Source organism: Chelonoidis abingdonii, chromosome 8, assembly GCF_003597395.2.
Source record: "Chelonoidis abingdonii isolate Lonesome George chromosome 8, CheloAbing_2.0, whole genome shotgun sequence".
Lineage (NCBI taxonomy): Eukaryota > Metazoa > Chordata > Testudines > Testudinidae > Chelonoidis > Chelonoidis abingdonii.
The window spans coordinates 32,907,421-32,934,648 of NC_133776.1; the positions used below are offsets into that span (position 1 = coordinate 32,907,421).

Consider the following 27,228-nt stretch of genomic DNA (forward strand, 5'->3'; position numbering starts at 1 on the left):
ACTCATGGAGCATGCTACATGTCTTTAGTGCACAGTCTCTACTTGTAGGTTTGATCTGTTATACTGGAGGCTGGTTTAAATATGCTAAGACTATTGTTTTTCCTTAAGGAGGCTTCTTTCCACCTGTGGATTAAATGATTATCACGCCTAATCTTACTAGAAATGTATCTGGATTTTACAATTTATTAAGGCTGTCAAGCAATTAAAAAAAAATAATCAGGATTAAATCACACTGTTAAACAGTAATAGAATACCATTTATTTAAATAGTTTTGGATGTTTTCTACATTTTCAAATATATTGATTTCAGTTACAACACAGAATACAAAGTGTACAGTGCTCACTTTATATTTATTTTTTAATTACAAGTATTTGCACTGTAAAAAAAAGAAATAGTATTTTTCAGTTCACCACGTACAATACTATAGTGCATTCTCTTTATCATGAAAGTTGAACTTACAAATGTAGAATTATGTACAAAAAAACTGCATTCAAAAATAAAACAAAGTCCACTCAGTCCTACTTCAGCCAATGGCTCAGACAAACAAGTCTGGTTACAATTTTCAGAAGATAATGCTCCCCACTTCTTGTTTACAGCACCTGAAAGTGAGAACAGGCATTCACATGGCACTGTTGTAGCCAATGCTGCAAGATATTTATGTGCCAGATGCACCGAAGAGTCCCTTCATGCTTCAACCACCATTCCAGAGGACAAGTTAATGACAGGTTCTGCTTGATAACAATCCAAAGCACAGCGAACCGACGCATGTCCATTTTCATTATCTGAGTCAGATGCCACCAGCAGAAGACTGATTTTCTTTTTTGGTGGTTTGGGTTCTGTAGTTTCCGTATCTGAGTGTTGCTTTTTTAAGTCTTCTGAAAGCATGCTCCACACGTCGTCCCTCTCAAATTCTGGATGGCACTTCAGGTTGAGTGCTGTAAACATTCCGATGAGGAAGCTACAGAACCCAAACCACCAAAAAAGAAAATCAACCTTCTGCTGGTGGCATCTGACTCAGATGATGAAAATGAACATGCATAGGTCCACACTGCTCTGGACTGTTATCGAGCAGAACCTGTCATCAGCATGGATGCATGTCCTCCGGAACGATGGTTGAAGTATGAAGGGACATATGAATCTTTAGCGCATCCGGTATGTAAATATCTTGCAACACTGGCTACAACAGTGCCATGAGAACGCCTGTTCTCACTTTCAGGTGACATTGTAAACAAGAAGCGGGCGGCATTAACTCCTACAAGTATAAACAAATTTGTGTGTCTAAGCGATTGGCTGAACAATAGGACTGAGTGGACTCGTAGGCTCTAACGTTTTACATTGTTTTATTTTTGAATGCAGGTTGTTTTGTACATCACTCTACATTTGCAAGTTCAACTTTCAGGATAAAGAGACTGGACTACCGTACTTGTATTAGGTGAATTGAAAAATACTATTTCTTTTGTTTTTTTACAATGCAAATAAATGTAATCAAAAATAAATATAAAGTGAGCACTGTACACTTTGTATTCTGTTATAACTGAGACCAATATATTTGAAAATGTAGAAAACATCCAAAACTATTTAAATAAATGGTATTCCATTATTGTTTAACAGTGCAATTAATCGTGATTAAAAAAATTAATTGCTTGACAGATCTAATATATACCTATACTATCACCAATCCATAATGTGATATTATTTGTTGGTACTTTTGAGTAAATATGATTTAAAAAAAAGCTTATGAATTATTGAACAGTTTTTAGATTTCTAGACATTCAACAGAATCGTCTCACAGAGTATATATTTTTTAAAAGTAATAGAATCAGTTTAGACACAAACTGTAAACTTTGCAACACTAGTATTTTACAAACTTCCAATCAAACAAATGAGGATATAGATTACATGTCTGTCTACAGTCTTTTAAAAATTAACATATATTAAGGCTGTTATAATTTGGTTCTCAAAGTCCTAGAGATTTCAACTTTAAAAGAAAACCATTAAAAGGGCTGACAAATTCATAAAACAGAACAGCGTAAGTTTTGGGACCTACTTGACTCAAAAGCAGTATCTGTGCTCCCTCTACTGGTTCTGCACCAAGCACAATTAACTTGCAAATATGCTTCCCTGGGATGTGTTGATATTATCAATGATACTGGTATGTAAAAAGGAAGTACATATAATGGAGACAAATTTAAAATACCATTAGAAAACAAAAGGCGAAAAAGAGGAAAAAATCAATGATTTTCATATAACAAATAAGAGGATTTTACATAAAAACAAGTATTTTTCTTCTTAAGCCATTTTCCAGTTCTGCAGTGGCTCTACCTTTTATCTGAAATTGAACTAAAAATCAAACATTGCAGAACTGGAAATGCAAGGCCAAGTTACCAATCTTTTTCTATACTGACACACAGCAAACTGGGTTCAACTGGTGGTCTCCTCCTCCTGAATTGTAGGGGACTAGACTGCTGTGGAGGTTTCTTATTTAAAACTTAGAAGGGAAAGATTTTGCACTGTTCAGCAGCAAACACTTGGACCAAATTTCATCTTTTTTTTTTTTTAAAGCTGCATCAATAAAGGGCCTTGAGTAGGAGAAATATAGGTAAATCCTCATGGCTCCCGAGATCCACAACTCATACAGTAACAAAATCAATTTGAAATAGAAGGAAACATGGTATATGATTTGATTGAGCTGAAATAATTACATATTTATTCCAAGAATCTAGAAGTATTTCAACCAAGATACATTTTATCAACTTGCATAAAGTGCATGAAAAGTTTTAACTGAATGTTTTTCCAAGAAGCTTCATATGATCTTTTTAATTACATTTTCTCTACTTTTTGAAACTTTTAACTATCTATACTGAAATTCTATCAAACATCAGCCTAATTTCAAACCTTGCCCCAAGTCACGAGAGAACCAAGATCACTTTAAAAATGCCAAATGAAAGCTGCTTTTTTTTTTTTTTTTTTAACAAAAACGTAAGACTTAGCAGAAATTAAACAGCCGCTTTGTAGGTGGCTGACCAAAAAAACCTATTGGCTCACAATAGCTGAACAGCTGACATAATAAACAAAACGATTCAGTCATGAAAAGGGTGTTGAAAATTAAGATGACTTCTGAACTCTTAATTTTTAATTTGGCATTAATGAAAAATCACTAGCAATCTCTCACTATCTCTTATGGAGGGAATAACTAATATCAGGAACACATGTGCTTATGTTTTTTTAATGTCATTATTTAAAATAGTCCTGCAACTTAGTTAAAACATTTAGTTCTCACATTATCATCTTAATAGCCCAAACCATATCGCACATGATCATTCTTGCCTGAGCCAGCAGCACTCTACCAAACCTTCCAAAATAGCATTCCTGGTCACTGTCTCTGGCAGGGAGCTCTATGAAGTATTACTTTGACTACTAAGAATTGCTACACCATGAGATCATAAGTATCTCACTTCCTTCACCCTTTATCCAGCCAGCCAGCCAAGGGATGCTAAGCATTGATTGGAATTCTCATTTCCTACAGAGTAGCACACAACATTATTGCTGGATCAATGAAATGGCCAATGTCAGAACATTTTGTCTAACTTTTTATCCATCTGATACTTACCAATAAGCCATATTATCAGAAGATAGTCTATTCTCTCAAGCGCTGGCCCCATTGTATTCTTCTTATCCTCATTGTAAACCAGTGAATACAAGTTAAGTAATAGCAGGAATGTGAAATATGAAGCTCCATGAATAATAAACTTCATAAAAGGAGTGTGAATTATTCGACCTACTCGAGATTTAGGGGCTAATAAGTAACAGAGAGACAGAACTGGCCAAAAGATGCCAACTGTCAAAACAGTCAAAATCTTCTTACACGTGTGCTTGCGTCGGTAGCCTGCCATCTGTCCAAACCACACAGTGTTGAGAAACTGCTGGCAGTTAGACTGGGCAACAAACTGGGAAAAAAAGTAAGCCCTGATTAAGGTAACCATTATTAAAAATCTATATTCAAGCCATTCTAAGTCAGTTATAGATCATACGGTAGTACACATTTTCTGTTAAGCAAGTAGAATGAATTATCTTGAAAGAATAACTTTTAAATGTTACTTTTAAAAATGTTAGTATGGAGACAAAAGGAAAATATTAATAAGATAATCACAAATATGAATTACTTTCACCTCCTTTCCCATCCACAAGTTTAGAACATGGATTCCACAGCACTAGTTTTTTTATGGATATCAAGAACAGATCTCTTGAGAGGCTAGGATAACAGTCAGATTAAGAATGATTTAACTGTTTCTTTTTTTTAATCATCATTTAGAAAATTGTTATACACCCCTAAATGCCATGCCATTCTCTAAAACTTGCTACTTCCTATGGGACTGATTCTGTGAGGTACTATATGCCCCAAAGTTCACTAACACCATTGTGTTGTGCATTGTGTTGTCTTTGTAACTAACAGGAATTAAGGACCCTCAGTGCCTTACAGAATCAGGGCTAAAATTACCAAGTAATTCTATACCAGTCAGATCTACCTTTTAATTTTTATGGCTCTACTTCACCAAAGAACTTAAAAACAAGGTTAATTATAAGTGACAGCTTAAGTGCTTTGCTAAATCAAGGCCCACACAAGCAGGAACTTTCAGTCTGAAATATTATGTAGATCAACAGATTAAAACAAAAATTCTATTAGAAAAGTATGTGTCAGAAACTGTTTGTATTTCAGTACAGTTTGAAGTTTAATTTCAAGATGAATGGAAAAAATAATTCCTCCTTTACAATCATAATACTTCAGAAAGTCTATCATAAAAAATTCTCACTATAACAAACCTGCCAGCAATAAAATATTTATTTATGAGGGAGAGAGGGATCGATGGATCTTTTCTCATACCACACAGGAAAAAGAGATGCTATATTTCATCCAATCACAGTGGTAAAAAAGGTATGATCAAAACCAGAAGTGCATCTGAAATACTTTTTGTGTGTTTGCTTAACAGTTATCTGTGGCACATAATAGTCCAGTCTCTTGTAGGCTGTAATATTTTGGTCTAATTGTTGGGTTTAGTGTGTGAGTGCTGGGTGATGGTGATGGCGGTTTCTGATATACAGGTCAGATCAGATTATTTGGTATGGCCTTAAACTCTATGACACTGTGGCTCTAAGTATAGCAAATTCACTAACTGTAGCTAGTTCTGGGGTTGGTTTTATTTATATGACCTGTCAAATTTTTCTTACTTTGCCTATCTGTAAATTCTGATTACTGTTGAAGGAAATATTGTTTAATCAGTCTGTGTGTGTACAGTGAAATCTGTATTTACCGACAATAAACTAATCCTTTCAAGTCTATCTTTAACAAATTAATAGAGACAGACAGACATACCTCCTTTTGGTTATACTTGATAGCAAGTTTTAGGCGACTCAAATTCATCCTCTCTTCTAACAATCCTCGTTTGTCCACATGCTCATCACTAGCTGTATGGTTTAGGATAACTTCCAGCTCCCGTGAGTTCCGTGCCTGTGCAAGTAAATCTTTAGCAAAGGTTTTGCACTGTTGGGCTAGTTCCTCATAATCATTTCTAGAAAATACAAAAGTAGCAGATATTAATGTATCTCTGACTCAGACTTCAATATACACATTAATTATCTCTCTTAATTGGGGGATGGAAAGATATGCTTAACAAAACCGAATTATATGAATCTGTTATACAAAATTACGGCCCAACAGCACTTTCTAGAGCCATTCACAGTGAAAACAGGTCTATGCAAGTTTCCAGTGTGACAACATATTTCAATTTTGTGTGCACCATCCTTTGTATCCTAATCTTGCAGATTTATGGAGGTGAAATTACTAAACAGCATTGTAGTGTAATAATATTTGCCTTCTTTTTACTTGTAACTTCAGAGTTTCAATCTCCACAGATTAAAATGTACACTTCCCAGTCTCCCTCATAAAAATTTACTAATAATCTTCACATAATCTTCTTACGATAGTTCACGGCATGGGAAAAAGCTGACCATTTCTTATGTAGGAATTTTTTTAATCCCACCAACTGAAAATTAAGTCTATTTGTTGGAACTGATTTATTAAATTCATAGAATCATAGATACGGAGAAAAAAATCTCACTTTCTGCTGGTCTCACCAGGGAATGTGATATACTTCAGTACAAGTTATCGTCACATAAAGAGCAAAAGCTGAACCCTCACTGAGAGAGAATAATGCCCAAATGAAGAAACTAGATTTAGGAAACTGGTATTTTGCCTTAGACAAGAAAAGTGTATCTACATGAGATTAGGAAATGATGGCTGAGATAGATCATTATCCCCTACATTTCTGTGACCCTTTTTAATTACAGGGAATATAAAGAAAGCAAGTTGCAGTTTAATAGATGTGAACATGCAGAGAGAAAGCTAACAGAACTATAAGTGGATCTTTCAAATCATCATCTGATCCTTTATTAATACAATATTGAAGTATTTGCATCTGAGGGAGATGGGGAGACAGGACGAGAGAAACCTTGAAACAAAAATTTTAAATTGGTTCCCTTTGTATCCTTGTTCAAAGATTTCACTTTTTTCCTTCAACCATTTTTTTAAAATTGTGACTAAGATACAACCACTGCGTTTTTGTTGCAATACAGATACAGAGACCGAAGACTGTGTGCTCAGACAAGCATTTCTGAAGAGAATTAGGAAGAACCATGTGACACATACAACAATTCAAATGTAAAGCTTAACCTTTTTTTATTACAGTATAACTTTTAGAAAATTTCTGATGCAGCTATGACTAGCCATTCTAATGCATGAAAGATTTTTTTTTTTTAATAATTTGAACTTTTTTTTTTTTTAAATGTACCTTATGGTAAATAAGTAGCTTTTTTCAGAGCAGCTTTGTATTTTAAAAATACACTGATGTGTTTCAAATAGTAGTTTAATGTATTATCCTTATAAAAAAGGAGTTTCTAAAGAGATCTCCATTTACAACAGAAAGCAAAAATTGGATACAAGTTATCTATTATATCAGAAATATACTCTCGCTACTGGTCACAACATACACTGGAGGTTGTATTATTGAAGCAGATCTCATAGCAGAATAGAGTATTACGATATTGGCGCTATAACTTCAGTATGAAAAGCAACTTGTTTAATCAGCTAAGACTATTACAATATTAAAATAATATTGTGATTTTTTGATGTGTCTTGATTTTTTAACTTCCACCTCCTCCCATAAAGAGACGATTAGCATCGTCAACCCTCCCAAATGCATAGTAAGGTGATTTTGGCCGCTGCTGCAGGAGTTCTCAGTTCCACATTTTCCTGCCCCCCCTCAACGCCAAATCAATTCTGTCCCCCAAGTTCCCATATCATATCAATTCTATGCCCCCATCTCAGATCTGCTCCTCCTGCAGCTCCAGGGGGATCTTCAGGGTCTTTACAGTTTTTCCTTATTATAATAAGCCTGCGCTTTAAGTCTTAATGGTCTTACAAACTAACATCTAGCAGCAGTTCTTTAGTTTGCATCATTTTATTCCCTTGTCTTTACAAAAGGCTAAATCCGACCTCTATATGAATACTTTAAAATAGAAGTGGTAATTAACAGTTGCCAAATATTTTGCAATTTTTAACAGGAAAAATGCCTGCTTAGTTTAACACAAAATCATGTGGCTCGTTAGTTTATAATATAGACATGGCAGTTTTGGTATCAAGATTTATTTATTTATTTTACATTTTAGTATTCATATAGAGTAAGCAAAGATGAAAAAAAAACAAAAACCCTGAGTCAGGTTCCATGTGGATAAGTGCTGTATAGTGTGTACATAAACCCCAATCCTGACTTGCAGAATTCCTTGTTATGTTAGTTCTGGCAAATTACAGAATATGTTTGAGATATGAGTAAGCTAGAAATTGTGTGGGATAGGAGTTAAGTGTTGTGGTGTCCAACTAGTTTTTAATATCAATTCACTTCAAATTTCAACTCAGATCTGGGGAGCTGAAAAGCTGATGACACTAAACAGTCTCAAGTGCCTACCTCCTAAAAAGGATCAAATGGTAAAGGTTATGTGTACACTAGAGAGCTTACGGTGGCATCGATGTACCGATGAAGCTGCGCTGCTGTAAGATCTCTCATGGAATATTTACACCTCTGAGCGACACAAATTTTGCTGACATAAATGGTAGTGTAAACATAGCTTTCAGTATGGCAAAATGAAAAAGTTTTGGCAGACGATACTCAGCAATGTGTTCAAAATGTGTTTGATTATTCATTAGTCTTAATTCAGTCCCCACCATTATTCTCAATCTGATTTTTTTTAATAGCTAACTACAGTGCTAAAGAAACAAAAAAATCCACAAAAACATGAGCTATATGGAAAACAAAACAGAGACAAAAGTAAGTTTGTAGTTCTTTTCATTCCTACCTGAATTCAACTTCGACAAGACTTAACTCTTTTAAGTCTGCACTAAGTTCAAAAGCTCTCAGGATTGGATCCTCCTCTGTCAACATTATTAAGGCAGGACTGGCCAAACAACGATAGATGTCAAGACGAAATCTGAGACAAAAGGTTCAGAGAGTAAGGCAACTTCTTAAGATGAAGCAGCTTCATTTCATTAGCATTTTCAAATCACAATATGTCTTGAATTCTCAAGCAAAAACTAATTTAAAGAGATTACAGCCATAAAATTGGGAGGCAGGGGCAGGGTTCATAAATCTCACTAGGTCAGGTGCTGGTATCTACTTTGAAGTCAACTGCAAAAGGACAAAAGGAAATTAAAGTTCCATTTGTACTCTCCCAGAGCATTTATGCCTGCTGATTTTTATTTTAAACCTAAAGACGACACATTGGGTCACTTAGAATTTTGAAGTGAGAAACATTTCACATGATGTGTCAAAGGAGGAAAAGATTTTGAGTCCAATTCTGTAGTCCTTCATATATGCAGAACTCCCACTGTTTTAAATGGAGTTTATATCATAGAAGGGTTGCAACACTGGCTTGCTCTCTTCTCCTCACTGCTATTCCAACCACAGTCAGTACAACAGCAGAAGACATCAATTAAAGTAATGCTTGTTCCAGGCAGACAGCTGGACAGGTAAATGACATGAATTTCAAAGGTGCACAGTCACACAGCATTAATCATGACCCACAGAAACAAAGTCAAAATGAATGTATTAAATAGGGCAGAGGCCTCAACTTTATTAAATGAATCTCAAAGCATTGGAGAACAGGAAGCAAAATGCCTCTATTTCAACTACCAGGCAGCTATTTGGGTCCGGTATGGTAAAACTGTCTACAGTAACCAAGAGGAAAGACGGACAGCATCCTTATACCCAACCCTTGTTCGTGAGATGAGGGTGGGTCATAAATCTCATATAAGCTAAGTCACACTAGTGAGTTCTCTCATTCCAAACCAACCCAGGCTGATGCCAGTAGCCTCCTGGGTTCCATGCTCAATTTTTTACCCCAAGAGCATGTTGCCCATTCAGTCTAAATGCACTGCACACCAGCTGCAAGTTGCAACAAAGCTTTGGGTTTGTTTTTCTCTCCCTTTTAACTACCTTATCTAACTAGCCAGAACTCTGGCTTGCTAGAGGAAGGTTTTTATTTTTATTTTTTTAAAAGGACACGATCCTATCTTGTGTGGTGGGGGAATGATCAGGAAATACTCTTCATCTATGTAGTGACCAGTAATTCTCATCCTGCTATATCAGATTGTTGTAGTATGCAAAATAAGTGTGAACTTTAAAGAAAAATTAATGGGCTATAAGTGCAATAAAAATAAACTTCATATCTGTTGCATAAACATAGTCCAAGAAAGTTCTTAGTTACCAAGATTTCCATCAAAGATCTTTAAAAAGCAATGAAAAAATTATTCTGGAAACTAGAAGGATAAATTCCAATTGAAAAATATGTTAGAAATTGATTTTTGATCCATTAACTATTTCCATTAGACAAGGAAATAAGTGTTTCACTTAAATGCAAAACAGATCAGCTAGAGAGGATGTAAACCTAGTTAAAAACTTTAAAGACTAGAATATAAAATTAGTAAAAGTCTTTCCAATTCATGCTCTGCAACTGAGAATTTTAGGTTCCATCAACACTACAACTTTTACTTATTACACCTCTACCCTGATATAACGCAACCCGATATAACACGGGTTCACATACAACGCAGTAAAGCTCTGACACGCTGCTCTTTGGGGGGCAATTTTGGGGGCCCAGCAGTCCCAGAGTGGCCCAGGGGATTAATTGGGGGCCGGGAGCAGCCTGCTCTGCTTCCCTCGCCCCGGCCCCAGGCGTGTCACTCGGGGTTAGGGGACTTAAGGGAAGGGATCCCCCCTGCATTCACCTGCCGGATGAGTGTGGGACCTACCCCCTCCGACATAGCTGGGGCAAGGAAAGTGAAGCAGGCTGAGGCCACGTCACTCTGCTTCCCACCGCAGGTGAGTGTAGGGGGCATCCTTTCCCCAACCTGCCCGTACTCACCGGCAGCGGAAAGCAGAGCAGTCCGGCCCAAGCCCGCTCTACTCAGCCAGCACCCACTGTGGCACTTCACTTCCCGCCACAGGTGAGTATGGGGGGCATCTTTTCCCCAACCTCCTCGCACTCACCAGTGGCGGGAAGCGGAGCACCGTGGCTGGGAAGTGGCAGAGTGGAGTAGGCTGGGGCCACGTTGCTCCACTTCCCGCCACTGCAGGTGAGTGCCTGTCAGGAGGCGGGGGGTGTAGATAGGGGTCGGAGCAGTCAGGGGACAGGCTGCAGGGGGGTTGAGTAGAGGATGGGGTCCTGAGGGTAATTAGGGACAGGGGTCTCTGGAGGGGGCGGTCAGGGAACAAGGAACGGGGGAGAGGTGTGGATGGAGAGCAGAGTGTTTCTACTGCTGGCACATCACACGCAGCGATCGTCTACCCCTCCCTCCCGCCGCCCTCCGGTTTCCATACTCCAGAGCAACCAGCAAAATATTTACAAAATAAATCACAAGCTAATTTGTTAAGATTTCAAAAGGTCCAGATGTTTGAGTATAATTTGCTCCACTGTGCTCTAAGTCTTGAGTGTCATGAGAACAATTGGGCGCGGGGGGGGGGGGGGGAAATCAGTAAATGTGGTAATTTATAGTTAATACAATAGCTCTCTTAAATTATCATCACAATTAGAGTTTTAGCTCATGTAATCCACATTGTATCTGCAAAGGAAGAGTCAGCAATTTCTATAACGTCAGAATACCGAAGTCCCGAGAAAGTAGCAGATGTAGGAGTGTTAATCTAATTTACAGCACTGCTTTTCCTTTGCAAAATTCATATGTAATTTCACAGTTCCAAAACATGTGCGTCATACTTCCCACACCACCTTTCCACTTCCACTCTGAAACAAAGTTGTCAAGTCAAATCTCAATAGTTCATTTCAGTTTCAGCTACATGTAACTATCTTGGGTATTTCTAAGGCTATGTCTACACTTTTGTCGGTCAGAAGTGTGGGGAAAAAAAAAACCTACCCCGGCTGACAAAAGTTTCATCGACAAAAGCACCACTGTGGACACCACTATGTCGGCACGAGACGCTCTCCTGCCGACACAGCTACCATCGCTCATTAGAGGTGGTTTAATTATGTGGTCATGAGAGAACTCTCCTGCCAGCACAGAGCAGCTACACAGGAGACCTTACAGCAGCACAGCTGCATCATTGTAAGGTTCATAGTGTAGACATAGTCTAAATCACTGATGTCTTGGGGTAGATTCTGATACTCTGACTTATACTGAAGTCAATGTGAATACTCATGGAGTAAGGTACTACCTAATGTGAGTAAGGGTATCAGAATATTGCCATTGGTATTTGAATGCCAACAACAGTGTTTTCAATTTAGTTTTGAGCCATTTCGACACATGAGGGTTGCTCAAAATGTACAATCCACTTATACTACCTTTATATGTATGGAAATTATTCCATAAACGCTTCAAATATCTAATCATTTCCAGTCTTGAAGTATTTTGTTGAGTGTAATAAATAAAATTTGTGGTTTGAGTCAGCAAACTGCTTTTCCATTCACACCCTTACATCATAATTACATAAAATGTAAAATACCAAATTCCATTTAATTTTACACATTTGGAATTTTAGTTCTCCACTTTCCGAAGTAACTTCCAATAATACGTTGTTTGCTTAGGCTTACAACCCTCCTTCTAGCATAAATTACAATTATTGAAGGAAATTATATAACTTACTATATATGAATTTTTCTTTTTTCTTCATGAAATTAGTCAATAAAAATACTTTATTTTTATTTGCAAATTTTATTCCTATGGCTCCCGCAACCAAACCCCCACCAACACCGCACAAAAAATACATACTTAAAACAAATCTGAATAAACACCTTCAGATCACAGAGAGAAACCAAAGGAAAGTCCACTGATCTTCCACTAAGGCATACAAGCTCAATCTATCCCCTAACAAACATATAAGATAAAATACACCTCTAAATCTCAACTTAAAAAGAGATATGTTGAACCTGATTCTGAATGATGCCATAGATTTATGCAGTTTGGTATACTCTGAGGACTTTTTGTTATTACCAAGATCTGATATTTCTGACCTGGAGTGCCGTAGGCTATCCTTTTTGTTCTTTGCCGTGCACAAGGTGCATTCACAGCCAACAGCGTGAGGTTTGGGTAGAGATACATCCTGTTTCAACAGCATAGTAAGGATCTCATAATTGTTACGATGAGCAGCTAGAATGACAGGCGCTACATCCATAGTTGTTGAGTACTCTGGGTTCTGAATACGCTCCATAAGTTTCTGAAATAACATTTAGACAAGTGTTTTAGATTATTACATGCAATTTTATTAAAATGTTTATCTATAAGTTAACATATAACATGATTGATCAACATAGGCCACAGTGAACTTCTGATTAAAATATTCCCCCCCACCAACAAACTTTATTTCACAAATTTGTAAGCTATCTAAATATTGGAAATTGCCTGCCTTCTACAGATAATTACACTATTTTCTCATTTCAGTTCTCGGAGGACAAATATACACATTAATTATAGTCAGCAAAAAGGACAAGATTAAAAAGCCATGAAGACTGAACCCTTACATTACCAGAAACTGTCCCTCAATTAGGGTTAAAAAACATTTACAGAGAAGTGTGGAAAGACTACTCAGCTGCTTCCCACGTTGCACCTGCTCTGAGGATATAGAAAGAACTTTTAGTCTCTAGGGCGATAATTTTGGTGCCTTTCACCAATACAAAATTCATATGAGCAGTGAAAAATAAACATTTAATTTTTGCAACCTGCATTACTTGGAAAGACCTAGATGGAAACAGCAGCATTTTCCCCTACGTATTGTAAAGTTCTCTCTATACGTTCCATTACTTTGTTGATAATATTCTCTATGTCCATACTCAGGTCTTTTATTTATTTATTTATTTATTTTTAATTCATTTACTTTAAAATCGGAGCTCACCCCTTCTGTAATGTAATTCCCACTTAAACGAAAGTTAACTTTCTTGATTTCCTCAACATACTGTGAGAAACATGAGACAATGATTTTAGCAAAATAAGAGCCCTTTGGTCTTGAGTTGGAGAAGATAATGTTCACGCTCCATTCACTCATGACTTTGCTTCATTCTGCAATTTGTGAGTCAGTCATCCCTAACACAAAGTAACATACACAATTCATAACCCACCCACAGGCACTCTCTCTGGAATTCTGCTTTGTTCTGTACCAACATGGAATACTCGGAGCTATAAAAATTGTAAGGACTACTACATTGAAAGGAAACAGTGTTAAGGTTAAATGAGATCCACATATATATTCATGAGCTATTTACACAAAAAATTTCAACCATTTGGTAGCTCTGAGAGAGACAGTCTGGTACAATATGGAAGAAATCCAACTGTTTTCTTTTAAGGGCCCTATTTCATCGTCTCTCTTCCTTTTTTATTTCTTCTTGGAAGGAAACTTAAAAGATTAAAAATGTTTTCCACATGGAAATGTCAGAATGAGAATCTTGTTATGAAGAAAGAAAATTGTTAAAAGTTGCCATGGAAAAGTAGAATTCAGTATCTTTTTTTTTTTTTTTAAATTTTCATTAATAAATTAGTGTTTTTTTCTTGAGTGATTTTTTTTTTTTTTTGCCAATTCCAGTATTCAGGTACAGAGAAGCTACACCCAAGTTATTTGTAATGTGCACGTGTACACATGCACACTCACCTCACTCATTCCTGCAGCACTACAGACATGCTCTCTCATTACAAGGTTTTTCCACTCAGTAAAACTTTTTAAAGCACCTTGATATTTAATTATTGTAAGGGGGATCTCAAATTATTAGTTTTAAATGAAGGTAGAAATTTCAGATGAATCTTAAGTTCAGGGAAGTTTTACCCAAAATACACTGTTTTTTGTCAGTCAGACCTGTCAATACTTTGTACTACAAAAAAGGATTTAAAAGCACTGATTTTTTTTCTTTTCATGTATGTACTATGATAGTTATCACTAACTAATTTAAAGAGTGTAAATATACAATTCAAATCAAGATCCCTATATGAAGATCTGCAGCTGTAACAGGACAGAATTTAGACCTTAGTCTTCAGTTAATTTTTTTACAGCCTCTTAGCCTTAGAGGATATATTTTTTTTAATTTCTGGTGTACCGACTAAAATTAACAAGAATTAAGAATACTAACTACAATAGTTGGTCTTGAGGATCGTTTTGGTCGATGATTAAGTAAAATATCAACAGCTCCCACCACTTCTGAGTCAATCGCCACCAAAAGTGCATCTGTTGACTGAAAAGAAAAAATAGGAGGTTAAATCTGAAACAACAGTAAAATAGATAGCATGCAAAAAAAAAAAAAAAACAAAAGTAGAATTTTGAAGTTAATATAAACAGCAAATGATGTACTCAACTACATAAAAAACTAGAGATTTTTTTTTTAAAATACTGCCATAAAATGATAAAGATGCTAAAGAAAAATCATTACAATTATAGGCAGATATAAGAAATATGCAACAGATTAAATTTATTTTAGAATAAAACTGATCTTAAAAACACCATAATGGAAGACAGATAGAAAACTAATACAAACAAGTTTCTCCCATACTATTATTCTCCAGGGCCAAACCTGTAATCCTTGTTAATCTAAGCAAAGACACTGTAGCTTGAAGTCAGTACTAAATCCATAGGAGTGTGTCCTAGCAAAACAATGCATAATCTGAAGTATTAATCAACATTATCCATCCACACTACCATGTATAGGGTGAAGATTCAAATCTTTGAGTCATTCTGTGAGTTAACATGGCACTGTGCCAGTTTTGTTCCACTGCAAGCGTGAACAACAATGGTCTGAAAAAGAAAGTGATCCTCCTCAACAAACTTCACTCCTACGTCCTGGAAACAAGATATAATTTAAAGAAATGTGAGAGGACCAACATTGAGGGCTATTTAAAATGCTTATGTTGTATCCTGGCTGGGATGAAGGAAAAAGAGACACAAAACCATTCAAGAAGGATCAAGGAAGAGTTTCTGCCTCCTTGCTGTTTTAGCAACACAAACTATAATTCCTGCCTGGAATATCTCTACTTGGTGTGGTACAACTGTAGATGATCTCAGAGAGCCACACAAACAAGAATGAAGCTGTACAGGGTTGCACACTGATCCTTAACTACAGTAACTCCCCATTTAACATCCTCTTGCTTAATGTTGTTTCGATCTTATGTCCCTGCTCAATTACAGAACATGCTCCATTTAGAGTTGTGCAATGCTTCAATATAACATTGTTTGGCTGCCTGCGTTGTCCACAGCTGGCAGCACCCCATCAGCTCACCCACAGCACCTCCCACCCGCTGGCAGACCCCTTCTCTTGCCCACAGCAATCAGCTGGCTTGTGGCATTCAGGAGAGGGAGAGAGGACTTGGCACGCAGGCTCCCGCTCCCTCCCAAACGCCACAAGCAAGCTGATTGCGATGGGCAGGAGGGGGGAGCTTGTGTGCTGAGTCCTCGCTCCTCCCTCCTGCCCCCTGAACACAAGCCAGCTGATTGCTGCAGGCAGAAGGGAGGGGGGAGGAGCAAGAATGTGGCACACCTCCCCCTTCCCTCCTGCCTGCAGCAATCAACGGGCTTGCGGTGTTCAGGAGCCAGGGGAAGGAGGGAGAGCCTGTGCGCCATGTCCTTGATCTTCCCCCCTCCCTCCTGAATGCTGCAAGCCAGCAGAAGGCAGTGGAGAGAAGGGGGAGTAGCAAGGACACAGTATGCGGAGGTGGCGTGGGCGGGCCGAGGGTTGAGCTCCCTGCCCCTGGTGTTTGCAGAGTAGGGTAAGCTGCTGCTGCTGTGCAATGTGCTTCTCCTAGCCAACAGCACCTTCAGCCTCCTTGTCTCCAGTGCCAGTGGGCTGTGCTTGTGTGGGGTAAGGCAGGGGCACCTCCCAACTATAGTATTATACTGTAATGTATGGAACCTAACCCCGCCTCCCCTCCATTTACATTCATTCTTATGGGGAAATTGGATTAGCTTAACATCATTTCATTTAAAGTTGCATTTTTCAGGAGCATAACTACAACGTTAAGTGAGGAGTTACTGTATTCTGTTGCTCTGTAACTCTTCCCCCAGCCTCCACCATTTTTCAACTTTATTGCTGATCAATCATAAATTTTAATATAGTGATAATCTTTAGTTAAGCCAAACTTCCAAAATTCCATTAGCCTGCATAGAGTAAATAATTTTATTTTGAAAGTGGGAGTAGAGAAACTGATATTTTACATTACCATAATGGTAAAGGCGAGAAGGTAGGTTCTGTCTGGGTTGGTAACTTTTCATGAGGCTTTTGCAAGGCTAAGTTAAACCATATTTTATTTTTCACTTTACATTGTTCTTTGTAAACTTTACAGGTTTGTTTAAAAACAAGGGGGAAGTTAAAATAGAAACTTGTCCCCTCTTAACAGCAGAGGAAGCAGCATCTTATCAAGGAAAGCTTGATAGAGAGGACATGCTTCCATTGCCTGAAAGACAGTTGGAGAAAGCAGCTTGGAGGGAAAACTAGCCATCATCACAATTACCTGAACAACCTAGGAGCAAAGCAGAATTGAGGGATGGCAAGAGATTCAGATAGAAAGCTTGCAAGTCAAAACCAAAAATGCACAGGTAGATGCACTTTCATTATTCCACTGGATTAAAATCTCTGTCATTCAGAGATCTAAATTGAATCTTATTCTAACTACAGTGTGGAAAAGAAGCAATATTCTGTAATTCTGAAATGAAACAGGAAAAAAAACTGTACTACTTCTGATATCATAATTAACTTTTAAGATCATGTAAAATGTAATTATTTAAGAATACACTGTACCTGAACTCCTAACTAAAGAAGTGTATGCTTGCATTAGACTGGAGCTAAGATACTTGAAAAGAATATTTAATGTTCTAACTTCAATCTTCATCCATCCTAAAAGTTGTTATAATCTAGTGGCAAAGTGATATATGCATTCTAAATATTTTAAGAACTTACAATTCTATTTCAGAATATTAAAAAGTAGTCAGTAGTTTGTTTGGGGAAGCAATGTGTGCACTTGCTCTGCAATGCAAATAACCAAATTATTTCCAGAGCTCTACTCACATCACTGAAGATGACGATGCACTATCATGAAAGTAAACAAATTTTCCATGTTTATTTAAGCTTCACTAGAAACATGAGGTAGGCATGGAGGGGGAAATATTCAGTGTTTACCAAATGAAAAAGGACAATTGATAAAAAAAATTTCTTACAGGTTCTGAAAAGATAACAGAAAACAACGACAATAATCAGTGTGTAGTGGTTCTGTACCTGACAGCCATAATCCAAAAGAAGCTGTAATATGTCCAAGTTTTCATTTTCAATGGTAATGGTTATAGCATTTCTTCCAAGCACATCCACACAATTTATGTTCATGTCACCTGAGCTGTTCTGCTCCAAGAGTTTATTAACCATGTAATAGTCACCTAAACAAGCAACATATGAATGTGCCTTAGTATTTTGGATTCATTTTTACTGGTATATATTCTGAAATTTAAATAAAACATACTACTTTTATCAATTAGAATGAAATGCAAAGCATATGCTAATTGTAAAATTTAGATGTCATTAAATATGAAATACTCTACCAGTTATCCATGACATCTGACCAAAAATATTTAACATAAAAAGGCTTCTAAGCAGCCAAACTAGAAATGGGTTATTCACATTAGATGTGAAATTAAACAACACAATTAAATCACTCTTCCCCACCCCTTATAAATCCCAACTCAGGAAAGCATTTAAGCACATGCTTAGCTCTTCCTCTGTTCAGAGAAGTATTAAGCTTCCGCTTATGTCCCACCAGTACAAACTCACTTGTAAGTGCTTTTCAATAACCGGGGCAATGATGCCTATGTACTGTATAAGACCAAAGAGGAGCCAAGTCAGAGTGTCTCTTTTTCAACGCTATTATTTAAATGACTCTTTTCTAATGACTCTTATTTGTCAGTGTTACAAGTTTTTAATTTAAAAAGGGGGACACTAAGATTATGATGCAGCATTATTGAACCCACTCATCCATGATTCACAGAGAAGGAAGAAACCAGCGAGAAATAATACAGAACTTCCCCTGGGGCTCAGCGATCCATGTTATGGGATAGGAAGGAAATTATTATGTGCTGGAAAGTATGGTCCCTGCCTGGAACAGATCATAAACCATAAGAACTCTCCCGCTTTCCCTCCTCTCTACTTTTATTGCCTTTTATGTCCTTTATATTTCCCTGCGTGTAAAAGTTCCCACATGATGCATCGTTGTCTCCTCTGCCTGGTAACTTCCGCTGTGGTGCCCGGGCTTCTTTCATTGTGCTCTAATGTAAACATCCAAGAACAATTCAATGGGCAAAGTCTCCGGCTACAGCGGCGCTTTGTGCAGCCTGCGCAGCGAGGAGACCTTTGACCACAGCCCTAACCTAATTATACTTGAAATCCCATTGGGAGAAAAGGGATTGCGGGGCCTGAGCCCGGCTCCTCTCGGGCCGGCTCGCTGCCCAGCGCAGCTCCCGGTGGGCAGAGACCTGGTGCAGGCCATCTCCGGGCCCCCAAGCGGATGCCCCCGTGACACACGACCCCGACAGCGGCCTTGGGGCGGGCCGCAGCCGCACCTTTGTCGCAGGCCAGCAGGAAAAGCTTCTCGTCCAGGGTGGTCTCCTCCTTCACCTGCCTCACGTCCTTCAGCGCCAGCAGCTTGTTGGGGGAGGCCGAGGCGGACGGGTCCGCGCTCTGGTACAGGGCAGCCATGGCGCCGGCTCCACCAGGCCCATCGGGGTGCAGGGGGCCAGGACCAGTCAGCCCCGGGGTTCCCCACACAGCGGGCCGCCCGGCCCCCGCCTCACACCGAGACAAAGATGCCGCAAGCCCGAGACTGTCAACACTGAGTAGGGCGGGGCGTGACCTCCCGCCCCGCTGGCTGCGCAGGCGCAGATGGGAGCCACAGGCCCCGGAGGGGCCGGGCCTGGCTGGAGGACGCGGGGCGGGACCGGGGACTGAGGGAGGCAGGACTTCGATGTCTCAAGCTGCGGCTGCTGCTTCTCCGCCTCCCTCGGTTCAGCGGCGCTGGCCGCCCAAAGAGCTTGCCCCCGGCAGGTACATTAACGGCCTTGCGTCGTGGCAGTTCTAAGTCCTCCCCGCATCTCGCTGTTCGTCCTGAGCCCCTTTTCTCCCCCTTGTTCCCAGTAGGGTGACCAGAGACCAGGTGTGAAAAATCGGGACAGAGGGTGGGAGGTAATAGAAGCCAATATAAGAAAAAGCTTCGAGTATTGGGACTGTCCCTACAAAATCGGGACATCTGGTCACCCTAGATCCCAGGGTGTCCCTTGCTCTGGGGGAAAGGGGGGGCAGGTTTTATCCAGCCTGAGAGGCGGCCTCAGTGCTGGGGCAGCTCAGTACCTCCCACAGTAAAAAGATAACGGTGTTAGTATTTTATCATGAGTCTCGTGGGGATTTTCTTCAGCCTGCCACCTCCCCCTAGGAAGTCATGTGATTTCATGAGACTCTCAGCTTTCATTTTAAAAAAATAGTTCATTTCTAGCCCTCCTGGTTGTGGAGAAAACATAAGACATGAGTCCTGAAAGCACTCCAAAAAAGAACTTAAAAAGCGGGGGGAGGGTTAATCACTCATCTGAGCAGAATTCCTCTGGGCTGCCTCTGCTGGCTCCTTAGAACCCTTTGAGGAGTAGTTAGTGCTGTCTGGGGTTCTCTGCTCAGCATAGGCACTGACTCTCTGGGTGCTCCTGCCCTGGCGGCTCATAGCACCCATGGAAAAAAATTAGTGGGTGCTTAGCACCCACTGGTGGCCAGTGCCTCCCATCTGCCGGTGGCCCTGCTGATCAACTCTTTCCCCACTCCTGGATCAGCTGTTCCCAGGCCTGCAGGAGGCAGGAAGGGAGGAGCTGGGACTCGTACACTTAGGGAAGGGGGCGGAACTGGGCAGGAAGAGGCTGGAGTAGGGTAGGAAGGGAGCTTAGGCAGAACAGGGTTGGGAAGAAGCAGGGTGAGGGGTTGGGGAAAGAGGCCTGAGGTGGAGTGAGGCTCAAGCACCCCCAGGGCCCGGAGGATGCCAGTGCCTGTGCAGCATGGTGTCCCCATCAGGTTCCCTGCTTCTGGCCCTGTGACCTCACTCTGGTTCCTATTTTCTTATTAATTGATCTCCAGACTCATTTGAGCCCCAGGTTCTGTCACTCCTCCCCTTAGGCTGGAGGAGGGACTTTCAGGCACTCCGGGATATCAATAGATGGTTATCCCTAGAAATCATGTTCACAACAATCAGAGTAACTCTGGACAGCTGGGAGTGAGCCATGCCGGACTGTCATGTTTCTTCTAGTGTGACAGTTGAGCAATAGTTTATAACAGGCATACAGAGCAATCCGTTGTCAGAGAAGCCTGGTCAGAAAAATATTTTTTTTTACTTTGAAGCTGTGTATCTCAGGAAGAAGGATAATGGTATTGTACAGCATTAGTTCCTGTAGTATGAAGTTTGAGCAAAAAAGCCTTAGATTCAATCTATCTTAAAGACTTCCAGCTATGAACTAACTTGTCTCCAGAACCAGGCTAAGTGCATTAAATTTTGTGTCAGAAGATTCAGTTCCCTGGCCATGGGTTGGATGTCTTCTAATGCAACTGAGGATAGAAATAATAATAGAATAATATTGGCAAATATTAACAGCTTTATTATGGACCAGGCGGGCATTGCCCCTATGAACCACCAAGCAAATTCCCCCCCCATCACTAATCCTCTGAACCATTCACTATCACCTTATATAATATCATCTAGTTCGAGGTGTCCTCTTTGTGTCAGTATGCTGTGTCAGATATTAGATTATTAATATTTAGTCTAATCCTGTTTGTTCATTGTTCTTGTATCATCTTGTTTTTAGTTACTTTTATTGTTTTCATGTTTTGAGAGACAATGTGTCTGCTTTTACCTTTTTTTCACTCCACAATTACTAGGTATTTAGTTGAGTATTCTGCCTTATTTGGCTGCTTTTTAAAATGATTTTATTAAATACTGACGTACCATAAGTGTTTGGCTAACATTTATAGGTAAAGACAAAGGAATACAAATGCTCATTTCCAAAATCATGATCAAATAACTATTAGTCTTTCTCCATGCAGAAGATATACAAAAAGTAACACATTGCAGTGTTTTCAGGAAGAATTTCTTGCAATCAAGGCACCTTTTCTATGACACTGATCTTCTCTGACAGAAAAATAGATATACACGTGTTCATTTAAAATAAAATTCCAAAAGAAAATGCAGTACATATAAGCTGAGTCCCCAGACTGGACTGGCCAGCTCTCTTTATTGCTTTCTAATACAACAGTTTATGAACGTTCAGATATTTACTCCAGCAGCAAGGGTTAATATAAACACAGATCTTCCAGTAGTCTATGGTACACATTTGCCTTACTATATAGTGTTATTCTTCACTTTGATGAAAGTTTGTTGTTTTGTAAAAAAACAATCTAATATATTTAGATGTTTACTCCCATAAGAAAGATTCAACAACATTATGAATAAAATCACTAAATTCTAAACAATATGGTGATCACAAGTCTAAACTAGCTTTAATAAAGTCAGTGGCAATACTCTTATTGACTTCAGCATGAATTAGATCAGGCCTTCAGAGAATAAGGCAATGATGCTGATCTTTGTTCAGGTTGGGGAAAACATAACAGTGTTTGAATGGACTTCCACACAGCTATCACTACACGTAAACAACACCCACAAAATATATATTCACAGCAGATCCTGAAATAACATATTTTAAAAGCTGCTGATTCTTTTCATTCTATGAAAACAGTATGAACCAGTCTTGATTGACAAGATTTTTTGAAAAGCAATACAAGAATGTACCCTTAATTTGGTAATGAACACATTCTGCTAGAACTATTAATCCATAAATAATTCATGTAATATGAAATTCTTTGAATGAAACCTTCACTAGTATAAACAAGTTATTAAAATGTAATTAATGAATATATATCCATACTTGCACATACAAATTTTTCTCTGGTTTTATATCCACTAAACTTCAGAATCTTGTAAACTGTGAGGCATTTATCGTGTTTAACATGGCAGAAACTTTTATTAAATGTCTTAATTATTTTATTTTGTTCAGTCCTCTTCCCATCAAGCACGCAAACACTGTCATAACCATTTTTGGCTTCACTTCTACTAGATCATCTGGCAGTGCATAAATGCGAGCACCAATCTTTCGAGCAACTGAAATGGCATATCTTGAAAAAACAAGAGAGAAAATATTATTTTACTAGTATCTATTCCCTATGTTTTGAGACATACCATATTAACACATTTTGATAAAAAGGTAAAATATACACATCCAATCAATATTTCAGTGTTGGGAAAATGAATGTAATTGACTGAACGAAAATAAGTATTAACAGTTGTGCTGGGACATTTATTTTGCTTGAATCTACTAGAGCATTTATTTTTCTTAACTATTAGGGGCTATGTAGGACTATTAATATAAGAACTTCAGTGGAGTTGCCAGTTTACAGCAGCAGTGAATTTGGCTTGGTATTTTTCAGTATGCTAGAAAAAATGTCTAGAAATTTTACCATTTAAATTTCATTTATCCATATTTAAAAAAACAAATGTAGGTGAATATAATTCTCTATTGATGCATCAGTAATTCAGAGGCTTGATTTCTGTGCAAGAAAATATAAAATATGATTTAAACACTTACTTAGCATTATTCAATTTGTCTTGTTCCGAAAGATCTTCTCTCTTGACCATTTCTTGACGAATTGCTTTTGGTGCAATGGCATCTATTAAATCTAGTACAGGTAAACTAGTGCTAATACATTTGTCCTAAAATAAAGAGTTAATGAATTAATTAATATTAATCAATAGATTTCCTTTAATTCTCCTAGCAGTATTTTTATAATCCAAACTAAAAATCGAAGGCAACCTAATTTTTTTTAAAGATAGCATCATACTTTATTCTTCTACTTTATTTTCTCTTTTTACTACTTAAAGGTCCAATCCTGCTTTCCTTGTCTGTGGAAAACTTATAGTGAAGTCAGAAGGAGTTTTCAAAGATCAGGTTAATAATCCATGTAGTTTCTCTCTTTCAGAACTGGTACTGCTAAACAAATACGAACAGTTTGCTTCATTTAGTGACACCAGTGACTGATCTTTTAGATTGTTAGATCTTCAAGACAGCCATTGTTGATGTTAAAAAACCTAAATTTCTTTAATAATCCTTAGTTAGTTCATTACAGAATTGGCCACAAGCGATGTCTTTGGTGTGAGCTTTGAGGTACAAATTGATTTGGGGTAAGTGACTGGTCTCTTGGGACTTAAAGCAAACTGAATCTTTTGTGATCTTTGCTATATAGCAACCAACTAAGCTCAGCTTGCCTGGGTGGCAGGATAGACTGGAATACCCAAGAGGACTGTCTGTGACTCCACGGTAAGACTGTTATAGTGCTTCAGGAGTTCACATTTGTTATTGGGTTGATGAAATCTAATTACAGAACATATAACCCGTTTGGGGTCTCTGCACAGCTTTCTTGACAGTGTGGCCTGAGGCAGGCACTTATGATTGTGAACCACTCCGGACAGCATGACAAAGGCAAAGGTGTTCTCAGAGCTGCTCTAATTTGTGCCTGGTTGCCAGCATCCCCAAAGACAGTTCTGACAGCTAGGGGCTAATAGAGCTTAATGGCACACAAGCCATGGCCTCACGTTTATGTCATCTGGTCGTTCCTTACACAGGGAACAGTCACAGTTGACCAGGTGAGCTAGCTTTATGGGCCTGTGATGGGATCTTGAAGGGATCACCAGCCCATGAAGGGATCCAAATTGGCTCAGAAGGGGTTACTTGACAGGGTGGGCTACATCTGGGTGAGCTGGGAAGGGGGGAAGAGAGATATACAATCCTAACAGAACCTGAAGCCCAGCAGGTAGAGGGTGGGTCTGGCCAGGGCTGGCTCCAGGCACCAAGCTCACCGAGCAGGTGCTTGGTGCAACCAAGGGAAAGGGGTGGCACGTCGGGCTCTTTGGTAGCAATTCAGCGGCGGGTCCTTCGGTCCCTGTCAGAGGGAAGGACCTGCCTCTGATGAAGAAAGTGGTGCGGTGGAGCTGATCATGACTTTTTTTTTTTCCATCCTCCGCTGCTTGGGGTGACAAAAAGCCTGGAGCCGGTCCTGGGTCTGGGTTCTCTACCAGCCACTGGGGGAGTGGTATGGACAGGGCAGTGGACTGTGTAGATCTGCCAGAGGCAGTTTGTTTAGCAAGAGGTTGATATCCCATGAGGCGGGGACTATAATGACCTGGCCAGAGGGCCAAGCCATGAAGAGGAAGCGCTGCAGCTCCTGAGACATAAAAGAGGTTGCAGAGTGAGAAATTGGGACAAAGGGCTGAGAAATCTCAAGTGGTGAGCTAATCTCCAGATACGCCACAAGGAGGTGTCACTGCAGTGAGTGGATAGACACTGTGACAGGCCCTTGGTGCTGCCACTAAGGTAGAAGAGCTGATCCCTAATCTTTTCTTCAAAGGTGCAACTTTCAACTTCATGTTATCTTTTTCTATGACATGACATGCAATTATTTAATGGAAAAATCTGGGTCAAACCTCACTGAGCCCCTACACACTTGCCAAGTTCAACCTTTCCTTTGCAGTTCTCAAATCTTCTGTTTCGCTCTGGAAACAATCATATTATGCTGTGGTATGACTTCCCACCTACAACCATGCATTGTCCATTCATTAAATATTAATGCCATGTAAAGGAGTTAATGGTTGTCAAACCAACAGTAACATCTGCACCAATTTGCTATGGACTTTAGTCGCCCATCCCCAGGGGATACTGCCAAATCAAGGCATTGTTCCTCACCAGCTAGCAGTGCTCCATTACAACGTTGCTGTGGAGATGCAGAAAGCAGCATAGCTGTTAGCTGCTGTTATCCGTCTAGCCCTCCCTCTCCAAACATACACCTCACATGTGCAGTTTTCTTCCCTCCACTTGTATAAGAAGAGAGAACATCATTCCCCATGTTGCTGTTTTACCTCTTGCTCTACTTTTCCGAGTTCTTTCTTATTTCCAAGGTAATAAGCTATTTTTCTCTATGTATAAATAAATGACCAAACTTTGAAAGGAGTCCTAAGCAGTCCAAATATTGTTAAAGCTTCTTTTAAAAAATCAGAAAGTTATTGCCTGAATAACATGAATATTTTCATCTTTTCCCCTTTCTCCTAATGGAACTATTTCCTGCTGCCAGTTTATGGCCTAGTCTGTCTATTTCTAGAATTCAAATGGTACTTTGAGAATTTTGTTTCTAAGATGTGCTTCCTCTTAACTTTAAAATAGCAGGTGCCTCTGCTGCATTTGCTTCTGTCCAACTGTTACAGCAGATGAGCAGCCTAGTGCAAGATGAGTCAACAGATCAATCAGCAGGAGGTGCCAAAACCAGGAAGCAGTTAGCTCCATTCCCTAAGAGGCTCATCATATAATCCAAGTGATGTGCCTGCCGTCACCAACCAGATTAAACCTAAAGTTTCCAGTCATGCCAATTCTCATAGTGCCAGCAGAATCTGCGCATTTAATGATAGCACTTCATTAGTTTATTTGAGAAGATTAAGCTGACGAGTGTCTCTTCAAATTCAGAGGTCAAAAAATCTCTGTAATTCTAATTACTTGGGCTGTTGCTAATCCAGGACGGTTCTACTTTAATGGTTTATAGTGAATTTCAGTGACCTATGACCCTTTCTATTCTATACATGCATACTATTTGGTTTTGTTGGAAACCCAAGACTGAAGAAAAATTCAAATAAAAAATGTCTAATTAGTCTCACCGATGAATGTGTATATAGAACAGTCAGTATTTTTTTTTAAGTGGAGGGGGGGAAATATGTCAAGTAATATTTCCCTAGATCTAAAATGAGACACTGAAAAAATACTTTTCAGTAATTTTTATGACTTACCATTGTCAGACCAATCAATTTTTAACAAGACTTAATTAATGAAGATAATAGGCCAGATTCTCTTCTCATTTACACCTGATTTACACTGGTTTAAATGAGAGGACACTCAAGCTCACAGAGCAGGAACTGATGTCAAGGACTGGATATATAATCTTCCCTAATGAAAACTGGATATTTTGTTGAGCAAAATCCTTGCATAACTGTTGCACAACATAGTGAGATCTCAGATATTTAAATAGCTTGTATCTTCATCTCCTACTGTGGCCAGCATAGATGCCTAATTGTTTGAAAGTGTGCACTGAAGTTGCATGCTTATAGTGCAGTTATACTGGTGTGCAAGTGTGGTTATCAATCTATCATTTCAAAAGAGAGAGATGAAGCCACTCTTGAGTGATTGGGCAGATGTGTATTAAATGCAGAAGGATAAACTTTTTCTATCAATTTTCTCCTTTTCCATTTGGCAAATATATTTCCCCTGTGTTTTTACAAAGTACAAGCTGACATTGATCTGTTTTGTTAGGTCTGCTGTGTATTCGTAGAGGTGTCAGCACAAATCGGTGACTACAGTTTGTGGTTAACTTGTGCTTCCTCTGCTATTCTGCTACAGCACAGGAGAAAATTGTTTCAAAGGGCTGAAATATTTCAAAAGTGCTGAGAAATTATTTCAAAACAAGATAAATTTTCAAAATTGTACTCTATATTTGTATCCATAAATCTCAGAGTGCCAAAACCTCCACATTTGCACAGGCAAATCA

At 38.9% G+C, this 27,228-nt stretch overlaps 2 protein-coding genes across 2 annotated transcripts in view; both read right to left on the reverse strand.

Moving 5' to 3' along the window:
- Nucleotides 1–19,500, reverse strand: part of TRPC1 (transient receptor potential cation channel subfamily C member 1) — a 38,477-nt gene extending 18,977 nt beyond the window's left edge. Inside the window, exons 1-7 of the mRNA XM_032765643.2 lie at nucleotides 19,131–19,500; nucleotides 17,800–17,954; nucleotides 14,671–14,772; nucleotides 12,571–12,773; nucleotides 8,407–8,538; nucleotides 5,372–5,567; nucleotides 3,611–3,947 (exon numbers count right to left, since the gene is read on the reverse strand). Coding sequence (XP_032621534.1) covers nucleotides 3,611–3,947; nucleotides 5,372–5,567; nucleotides 8,407–8,538; nucleotides 12,571–12,773; nucleotides 14,671–14,772; nucleotides 17,800–17,954; nucleotides 19,131–19,266 — 1,261 coding nt within the window. The 5' untranslated portion in view covers nucleotides 19,267–19,500. The remainder of the gene's footprint in view (nucleotides 1–3,610; nucleotides 3,948–5,371; nucleotides 5,568–8,406; nucleotides 8,539–12,570; nucleotides 12,774–14,670; nucleotides 14,773–17,799; nucleotides 17,955–19,130) is intronic.
- A 2,725-nt stretch (nucleotides 19,501–22,225) lies between these two features.
- PLS1 (plastin 1) overlaps nucleotides 22,226–27,228 on the reverse strand; it is an 84,089-nt gene continuing 79,086 nt past the window's right edge. Inside the window, exons 15-16 of the mRNA XM_032765631.2 lie at nucleotides 23,235–23,359; nucleotides 22,226–22,764 (exon numbers count right to left, since the gene is read on the reverse strand). Of these exons, the coding sequence (XP_032621522.1) occupies nucleotides 22,629–22,764; nucleotides 23,235–23,359 (261 nt within the window). The 3' untranslated portion in view covers nucleotides 22,226–22,628. The remainder of the gene's footprint in view (nucleotides 22,765–23,234; nucleotides 23,360–27,228) is intronic.